Below are 10,455 nucleotides of genomic sequence, written 5' to 3'. Positions count from 1 at the left end.
CATGTGCAGTAGTGACTTTCCAAGACAAAGTATTTCTAACCAAGGTTTTAAAAAACATTTAACTAACTAAAATTTAAATCACTTCTCCATTTGTTTTACTTTCTACTCTAATTTTTATGTTGTTTTGTTCAACATTAATAAATTATTTGGGATTAATGAAAAATGTCTGATTACTTTGTGTTGGAGGACACCACGCTGATAACTCAAAACAACAAATTAATATGGCCTATTCGCAAATGACTCCATAGCAAAGTATCGTATACCGGACATAAACACAAGAACGTTTATGTTTATATTTATACGTGCTCTATATATATTTTTAAATTGCATGGCAAAATCGACACTAATATAATTGATCAGGACTAGGGCAGAAAATTAAAGGAAAAAAATAATATCTACTGAACTAACAATTTAAAGAGAGATCTAGAAGAGGTCAGCAAATAACTTTAAACAGTTTTAATCTTTGAATTTGAACTTTAAGAAATTTTCTTTCCTGCTTTTAATGTCATTTCATATACGTGCAACATATTGCTGAAAATCAATTACTTTTTCATACGTTTTAATTCAAATTCAACTTCCATAGTTGTCTGATGTCTACACATACATATAAAAACAAATGAAACAACAAATACAAGCTCGACACTGCCAAACCTTGTTCATAGTCCATTCACCTTTTTCGCGAATATGTGTAGGCCTGTGTGACTATGATCAAACTGTCCTTGTTAGCCAAGCTCAATGTACCGTAAAAGAAGAATTTTTAAATGTGATGTGACGGTGATTTCCACGACGGGCACCACGACAAATATTTGCTAACGTGCTAACACGACGGGCACCACGATAAATATTTGTTGATGCAGGTTTTACGTCATGCTATATGTACACTGCAGTTCTTTTCATATAAGTATCCTATGCCTCATATCGGTTGATGTCCCATGTTTGATAATGGAAAATATAAAAACTACCAGATAAACGTATGTTGGCTTTAGAGACGCACAAAATTGTAAACTGCAAATATGGTGTTAATTTTAAACCATGGTGTCATGGTTGATAACGTGCAAAAACGTTTTATTAAAACAGTCTTTAGTTCAACTTGCTGTTTTTATTGCTGTAATCTTCACTGTAATCAGTCAATTTTTCACTTTACCCAGCATTTTTAGGTTATCACGTTTGTAAAATTCTATCCGCTTCGTTTTCCGTGTACAATACTAACGCCAACAACATATGGTTTCGCAGTGATTACCCCATCATATACAAACACTAGATCACACAACTAGTTTCAAAAAGTGGAGCCATTTTGAACCTTTCCTGGTCCGCCTTTTGAGAGGCCCAACTTGTGGAAAGGTTAAATGGAAGTGAGAGCTGTTAGCTTTGCAAGATGAGTCTTTATACTGCTAAAGTAAAAATAAGTGGAATCACAATCGGCGAGTATGTTTTTTTTAATTTATGCATGTTATATATTAAGGAAAAGGGAAATATAGTCTACGACCTGTGGAGGACAAAAAATTGCGCTGACGAAGTTGGTCGCGAACATATAAGCAATAGCGATGATACATACTACAAATAAGTCAGGCAAATGGGGCAATGCATCAAAGGCAAAAACGTGGATTACGATGATATAAGCCTATTCATTCATTTGTGTTTATTTTTCGCCTTCGATGTAGGGGACAAATATTTGCGTTGAAGCAGGTGGTCGCGAACATATTGAGAATGTATAAAAGTAAATAGCGTCAGTACGGCCATCAAACTTAAATTACAAAAAACAAAATTTAAACACATTAAAGCATCGTATAGGCTTGTAAAAAGACCTATTTTTTATTTTATTATAAAGTGTAGTGTATTATAAAGTGTAGTTTGCGGTGTAGTTTGTTATTGTGTAGTAATATTTTACCGTTGTGGCACTTGTGACCCTTTTTATCGTTTTTAACAAATTGTAGATGTAGACACACGTACACGGTTTACGCCTTTACCCATAACTCCCTCCGATCGAGGCATGTTACGCTGTTTGTAATTTCTAATCTCACACCCTAACGATAATAATTGATTACGTTGTGGTTTCGTGGACAAGATTTTTTTTACTGGTCATTCTACGTTTTGGTTTAATAGAAGAAAGACGGTTATTTTTATTGAAGGGATGCAAATACCTTTGTGTTTATTCGGCACACGCAGAAGTTAAGAATTGGAATGCTAATAAAAGTTAGAAGAAGATAAGAGACTAGCCGTAAAAGCGGGAAGTTTCTGGCTGAAGAAAATCTTGGTATCAGTATGGTCTTTGCGAAACCCAAACGGGTGTTTGAAGAAAACATGACTGCTGTGTAAAAAGCTAAAACGAAATATTAAAAAAGTAAGAAAAACCAGTTGTGATCGTTCAAATTAGATGTTTATGTAAATTAGATTATGGTTAAACCGTTCGTGATACCTAACTTACAGTAAATATGGTTTTCAACAACGTTTTGGATGGAGGCCATTCATACAGTATGTATATCTGTACGAAAACATGGCTTATACAAAATCTTGACATGGACTTTGGTCATTTGCAAAGAAATGTTTTGCAGTATACCATTTTGAAACTCTGCCAAAAAGAAGTGAAACTATCACATTACGGTATTGTTCCGGTTTGTAAGGCCATAAAGATCCTCAACGCAAGGTCGTCGTACAGAATACGAACAACTTTATTAATTGAAAGCCATTTTTTGCTTCCGTCGAAACCCTTTCTAAGAAATTATGTAAATGACTTGAGTTTATTCAGTTCTTTTTTATTAGGTTTCAGCAACAAGTCGTATAAATACGAAATCACATTTTATTTCAAGTCGTTTTAAAGCAGTTTTTGAGGTGGTCACTTTATCAGTGGCTTTGCGCATTTTCGTTACGGAAGACAAGCTGTGGAATTTAGTACCAGCTTTGCCTTCCTCTTTCAACGCAATTCCAAATACGTCACTGATTGAATCAAAATTTATATACTGCAGTTATTCTTAATTTGAGATCCACGCATATACGGTTTACTTTATCTTTCATCGTCAAAAGTGAATATTTCACTGAAAGTAGGCTATAGTTCACGCAACCATAGTTAATGATAGGCGGTTAGGTTAGAAAAATTAATATGCAAAAAATTGATCTTAGTTATTTAGGGTGTAATGAAAAGTGGTATATGGTACCTTAACCTGTAAGGTTGTCCCACTCCACTACAATTTATGCTTGATGAAGTGTTTATTGTGGGTGATTGAACATGAGTCTCATAAGGTCGTAGTCTGCTTTTCTCACCCACAAACTTAATCGTCTATCTTAATTGTGAACTTTGGTAGACTTCAGCAATGGTAACACAAGAATGACATCTGTATATTCTGATTATATTGAAGCTTCTTTGAACGATTACATTTAGACAAAACATTGGCTCAGCAGCAACAGCCTAAAGCTTTCACTGCTGCAAGTATGTTGCAGCTACATCTCAGTACACGAATCAGCAACTGGTAAAAAGAAGGAACGCAAAATACACAACCACGAAATTTATATCACGACTCAGCGGTAAACAGGAAGTCGTCTGTTCGATATTTATATCACGTTTCATAAAGCCGATTTCCGTAAACAAATATTCTATGCCGCATTCAGATATACTATAATATAAAATCATCACAAGGGTTTAATTAACGTTTGATTTCGATTGAAAGGAACATTTAGGTTAGCCTAAGGTTGCTATGTTATAACATTTAAGTTAGGTTAACAAGAAATTGCGAAAAAGAGCTTTGAACGCACAATTGTTTCCGGTTAGATACTGTAGTGGCAGCCTTTACTATCCTATTGAAGTTTTTGCCACCAGAAGGACATTGAAAGAATGTGATACTGGATGTTAAATTCTCATAACGTGATGGAAACATTGAGTTTTGATTAAAACAATGATGGAAACATTTACATCACGCTTGTTTCGTAAATTTGTTGTTACGTGAACGTTTTCGAAAATTATATATTTGCTCTGTAAAGTCTATAAAGATTTGCTATGTCCTGTGATGTACGGCGCATATTATACCACACAGATGGATTATAATATATATTTCCTGGTTTGGGAAGTCTACTTTGCGAAGCGTTATTTTACATGTCGCCTAATCATGACTTTCTGTGTATCGTTTTAAATCGTGACATAAATGTCGTGCCTGGTATCTTGCGCTTAATGTACAAAGTTGTTTATTCATTCGTGTTCTAAAGTTGTAGCACTAGCAGCTATGCTGCAGTTGCTGTAACAAAGTTTTGTCTAAATGTAATCGTTCAAAGAAGCTTCAATATAATCAGAATATACAGTTGTCATTTATGTGTTACTATTGCTGAAGTCTATCAAACTTCACTATCAAGATAGACACTAGGTGAACAATTACGTCTGTGGGTGAGAAAAGCAGACAACGACCTTGTGAGACTCATTATCAACACCCACAATAAACAATTCGACAAGCAAACATTGTAGTGAAGTGGGACAACCTTACAGGTTAAGGTAGAATATACCCACCTTCCATTACAGTCCTATGCTGTACACAAATGTGCAGCGTACACACAGGGCACAGCAAACAACGTAAAACAAGCCTACCTCTATTTACCAACCAAGTTATTGTTTAGCGACTTTGGTCAACAAGCCTGCTGAAACATTGGAGTGATGGTTTACACTGTACTTTGGTTTATCTCTCAGTCGATACTCAGCCAATCACTCAGCATGTTGATAAGTTTACGCGCAGAATCGCACTGATTCGAGTACAACTGGGGTCACTTTTAGCAAAGACTTCACTTGACTTGACTCGATTCAGTTATTGTTAATTATGTCCTAGCGCTAAGGTAAAATGATTTTTCTTTCATGTACAATGTAACTTAAAATAAAATCTATTTGTGTGCATACGTTTGTGTTCATTTATTAAATATTTGCCAAAATTTACAAAAAAATATTTTCATTGATGTTGTAAGTCGTCAAACTCAATTACCGAGCCGAGTTTTTTGGAAAATGTAACTTCAGTCAAGCATACAATCAATTGACATATGCAGCCAAACCATAAAGAAAGACGAAATATACCAATACACCAACAAGATTTACCAACAAGAAACAATTACAACTTATGGAAAACTTTTCTCGTTTTGCTGATTTGTACGCGTTTGCAAAAAAAAGTTTTATTAGGTGAAATTTTTCCAGGTGCAGCAAAAGTCGTCTCCAAAGTCTGGCTAAAATTCAATTCAAATCGTTTTGTTCAATTGAGTCCCTAAGTTCGATGCCTAGTCGTCGTTTGTTTCTTAAAGTATTAGACAATTGTGTTTTTTATCTATAATCTCATCGGTTTGGGGTACTTATGAAACAAAAACGACTATTGACCTCAAAGGATAAAAAACACAATGTGACCTTCTTTTTGCAAATGAACGCGGTGTTTTACCGCTCGGTAGCGGTAAAAGTTACAATCTCTGTAAACGAGCGTGTACTTCGAATGCAAGAATTTCAGTGTTGATTTGGGTTAAAGAACAACCCTATCCTACCAAACTGTTAGATTCGACCAGCAGTTTTTTTCTTTCTTATTTCTTTCATATTTTCCCAAAGAATTTTGACATGTTCATCACGATCAGGTCTTGTTTGCTCATGGAAAAAGCCGAGTGTGTGCATCATTTCATGAAAAACAATTCCCATTTGATAGCATCCGTCAGCGAGCCCAATCGTGTTGTCTTCTTCTGGCGTAGTTCTTTTTCCCATTGCAGCCCTGTGGTTTATGAACAATGTGTTTAATACACGCTTTTGAACGACATTGGGCTTGTTGTTAATTGACAATTCTAAAGACCTACTGCCAATGAAAAGCTAGCCAGCTAAATCTAAATGCTAATAAATTATGTTATTTTCATAAACAAATATGATGTATCAAAAATGATGTACCCACTGGTACTAAAAATTAACATCGTTCTAAAAATATTCATTTTTAAAAGTGCGTTGAGGGTATTGTGAGGTTAAACAAAATGATCTAATATCAACACATGTCCCATACCAACAACGTGCTGACGTCTTGTAATTGAAGTGGTGAGTAGGTGATGAGGGTGAGTAAGACTTAAATTTTAAACAAGTCAGCTCCTCAAACTTCTTCTGAGCCTTTTTGATTCCACTTACGGAATTGATTCTGTAAATAAGTGTATACTTAAAAATAATCAAAAAACAGGATTTGAGTACATACTCGAAACGCAAAACTTACTAAGCTTATCTTCTATTCTATAAGAAATCGGAATTTTGTCATCAACAACTTCTTCGCCCCATCGAAGATTTTTAGAGTCCAGCAAATTAATTTCATCTTCAAAATCAATTGAAGATCCAAAAAAGAGTGAAACTTCTCCATCATCTCTAATATCCTCTTCATAACCATAAGCCTAAACAAATCCCAGATAGCACGTAGTTGTCGGTCCGACAACTACAACGAGCTATTCTCGCTATAGCGATTGTAGCTCCTCTGCCGCTAATGGGTAGCAAGCTAGACACGGTGTTTTTACGCTGTCCAAAAGATCTTTGTCGGGCCGACGGAGGTCCATTAGTGATGTTAGATGATGCCATAAAACCGTTTAGAACAAAATAATGATTAAACATACATAACTTAGTTTTATTTAATATTTTTAAAATATAAATGTTATTATTTAATGAGGTTCGTAACAGTCGGAAAGGTTTTATCACTAAATGTTGGTAACAAACTAACAATTATAATAATTATAGTAATTCCTATAGTAATAACACCCCTGGCTTTTTTATTCAGATATTTTGAATATAATACGTATTATACTTCTTTGTTTATTCTGAGTTTTTGTTTAACAATTAAATAAACATTTATTTCTAAGTTATCAAATCGATATCATTTTAATGTTTTTTTCTGCTTTGAGGCTATGGTCGTCAGCAAGTTTGATTGTCGCCGTCTAGTTTGAACAATGAGATAGGATATAGTACGATACAATAGTTTGGATTGAGGATGTAACATTTAAAAGATATGAAGGCAGGCAAAAATTGTTTTCTGGTGGATTTTAAACCATAGTTCGGTTTATTATATAGTATTGCTGCTGATAAGTGGTTAGAGATTTGATACAAATCCAAATGTTATATGTACCAATTGTAGTTGGATTAGATCTTATCATAAAACATACACATGCACGAGACTCGTTGATTGGTTAATGTGCGTCTGTCTGCACGCTAGGCTACGTAAAGAGTTTGGTATAGGCTAATGGCCTTAGTCACGTAGCTTAGTACGTGTGTTTTTCGACTAGGCCTACTGCTGCGTCATTTGCTTAAGGCAGGTTGTTTTCCGTTTCAGGATTATAAATCAATATTCAACAAAAGTATAGCTTATATTTCAAACCATTTGGCATATAAAAGACATCCACCAAATTTCGAATGAGGCAAAATCTCGAAATAAAATGTGCCCTATAAGAAAGAAATACGTACTAAGTCATGCAAGCAAAGTCAATATCTGAAGAGGTCCAATAATAAACCTAGGCTAGGTGTCCAAGACTGCCAAGTTTTGTAACTTTATCATGAGCGAAACATGTATTTTAGACGGAGGATAAAAAAGCCCCCTCATGTGTATTTTGAGTCTCTCTGGAACTTGTGTAAAATAGAATTAAGGTGTGTAATTTTGCACTTGTAATGTATAATAGTTTCTAGTTTGACTAATAAAAGTGTCATTTTTTTAGGTTAACCATGGCTTCAGCACAAAACATGCATACCAGTATAGTTTCCGATAGAACCCTGCGTCGGCATGCTGCAGCACGAGCTGAACGGCATAACATATTTTTCCAGCAAAGCGATGAAGAAAGATCGGATCCGGTTGCTGTATTATTACTGCTTATGGTGGCAGCTGAAAGATTGATTTCTGCGTAAAACTTAAATGATGTATATTAACCATTCTTAATTTTTGTGGGTGAATTAAAAAAGTGCTTGTCAAATCAAGTTTGTCATGTTTCATGTTTTTCACCAAAGTTGATTCTTTATAACATCGGAAATTAAGAAAATTTATTAACAATGAGTAATAAAAAGTTTGCAATTGTGCACTTCTATGAAGAAGACAGTGTCGCCGTCGTTCATAAGTCATGGATAAAGGCTACAAAGGATGGAATAACTTGCTTCTGGCCCCCTAAAGGTGCAATCAAGGGAACAGCTGTTTGCAGGGCAGTAGAAAAAGGCATTCCACCATGTGGAGATTGGAATCAATTTGCTGCTAAAATCTTGAAGGAAACGGGTAGTTATATTGAAATTTGTTGTAAAGCAAAGCCTACTTGCTTTGTTTCAATGGATCAATCGCCTGTGTTAAATTAAACATGTTTTTTAATTATTCCCAGATAATTATAAGAGTGCTAGAAAAAAGTGTGAAAAAGCAGTAAATGCAACTCATATCTGCTCAGAAGATTTAGACACTACCGACGTTGAAAGTAAAAGGAAGTAAGTCAGATAAAAAAACAAATTATGCGGTTGGACACTTAGCAATTTAAGAAATGAAGATAGGTTTTCTGTGAGTAGCATTTGACAACTAAAAATATGTGACTAAATAAATTACATAATTTATTTGTAATGAAGTATTCAAACTCGCACATTTTTCAAATATTTTGTTGAAACAAAAACATATATATACATATTTTTTATCAGAATTCGACCTCCATCTCGACTTGAAGATTCAAATTCTGACAATGATGCCAGGTAAAGTAAACAGAATTGACCTTGGATGATGAAATAAACAAAGTGCAAATGCTTGATAAATTACCTGATTAATTATTATTATACATGTTATGACTGTCTAAAGTAGTGATTTGCACATTAGTGAACATATTTACTGCAGTAACCACTGGGAATCAGACCAATCCAAACCCAAAAGGAAAAAATTGTTTTTACAACATTCAACACCACCACCTGTTGTTCCAGAAATACCTAACACCCAGGAAAGTAGGTATACATTATTCTCGATATTGCTGTTATTATAAATAATATGTAATTTTTTAAAATAGTTATGGGCTACATATAAAAGTTACCAATCTTTACATTAATGTTAAAGGTAAAAAAATGAAAGTATTTTATCTTCAAAATTTAGAAGTGATAAGCTATGCTACCAATTTCTTTGTTTTGGCAGTGCAAATACTTCTTTTTCAACACCCATTTTAGTTACAAGGTAAACAAATTTGACATGCAATATTTCCAGTACTGTACTAACTGCAATCTTTATTTGTCGTGCCCGTATCAGACCATTATAATATGCGTATTTCACTAAATGATGTATTTAATACTAACAATACACACTTCATGTTTTTTGCAGTTCTGTGACTTCTCAAGAAACTGATGTACAGGCAAGTGCGTCACATCAATTGCCCACAGAACGGTAAGTTTAAGTTGTACAGAACTAAATAAATTTTCCCGGAATAATTGCATGTAAAAAGGAGTAAAGTAAAAGTGGTTTTGTAAAACTCTTTGGTGGGCTACCAATTATCATGTGTCACAAGCTCTTGGTGATGTTGCGCAAATATTTGAACAGTGAGAGACCATCTACTATTCTCTTACTTGAAAGAATTTGGAGACAAGTAAAACAAAACAGTGTAATGCTCCAGTCTCTTCATCGCCAATTTGTGGAAGGGCAGATACCGTCCACTTCTTCGGTGGAACACTTCAACTTGCCGATAGATTCATTTGAGGATTTTGATAGGGTGGAATCACTGCTAGCAGAGAAATCACAAGCGCATGTTTTTGTAAGTGCAACATGTAGGTTAATATGCAAGTTACTGATAATTAAATAATAATATGAATATTGAGTATTTTCATCTCTTTTATCTAATTGCTATGGGGGACTACGTTGACATTTTTTTCAACTTTGATAATGCTTCCATGTAAAAGCATGACATGTAACCAGTAACATAATGCCGCCAAACAATTGATTCTTATCAGGATTTTTTTCAGATTTCCTATCTAGAAACAATAGGTGGCATAACAGCAAAAGATGTTATCAGCATGATGTTGAGCAAATTGTTGACCTGTGAACTGGCAACCAATTGTAATTGGATGGGAAAGGGTCATAAGACAGGAATGCATTCATCACAACTCGCAAAAGCTGTTATAGGTGAATAAGTCAAAATTGAGTGTTGATGGTTTTGCTAAGTCATGTTTTGATTTTTTAGGTTGCTTACCGCTTCTTAATTGTTTTAAGATGTATTGTGAGTGTTATTTACTAAGGTACCTGTACCGAATAAGGCCCGGTCCCTAATAAGGCCCATTGCTCATATTTCGCAAACCCGTGCAAATAAATGAAAGATTTTGTCCCTACATAAAAACTAATATAAATTCATGATGGTTTACCAGATTTCATCCTTGTCACGTGATCAACCGATTCGCTAGAGCACAACAAAAATTTGATATTTGCAGTTAAGGTGGTTTTGTTAATTTAGAAAAAAAGTAAGTGAGAATTTGGCTGGTTAAATGAACTGTTGTCAGCCGGCTGAAGT

At 34.6% G+C, this 10,455-nt stretch overlaps 2 protein-coding genes across 2 annotated transcripts; both read left to right on the top strand.

Moving 5' to 3' along the window:
* The first annotated feature begins 7,979 nt into the window (after positions 1–7,979).
* On the top strand, positions 7,980–9,138 carry LOC143452968 (uncharacterized). Its single transcript, XM_076954124.1, has 5 exons — positions 7,980–8,213; positions 8,314–8,413; positions 8,618–8,668; positions 8,790–8,915; positions 9,096–9,138. Exons 1-5 carry the CDS (start codon positions 7,997–7,999, stop codon positions 9,136–9,138), a joined length of 537 nt encoding a protein of 178 aa, XP_076810239.1. The 5' UTR covers positions 7,980–7,996.
* Positions 9,139–9,252: 114 nt separating this feature from the next.
* On the top strand, positions 9,253–10,176 carry LOC143453481 (uncharacterized). Its single transcript, XM_076954832.1, has 3 exons — positions 9,253–9,341; positions 9,495–9,705; positions 9,914–10,176. Exons 2-3 carry the CDS (start codon positions 9,559–9,561, stop codon positions 10,079–10,081), a joined length of 315 nt encoding a protein of 104 aa, XP_076810947.1. The 5' UTR covers positions 9,253–9,341; positions 9,495–9,558; the 3' UTR covers positions 10,082–10,176.
* Positions 10,177–10,455: the final 279 nt, after the last annotated feature.

This window comes from Clavelina lepadiformis, chromosome 4 (assembly GCF_947623445.1).
Source record: "Clavelina lepadiformis chromosome 4, kaClaLepa1.1, whole genome shotgun sequence".
In the NCBI taxonomy this organism is placed as follows: domain Eukaryota; kingdom Metazoa; phylum Chordata; class Ascidiacea; order Aplousobranchia; family Clavelinidae; genus Clavelina; species Clavelina lepadiformis.
The sequence above is the reverse complement of the archived record's forward strand: the minus strand, read 5'-3'. Positions and strand labels throughout refer to the sequence as shown.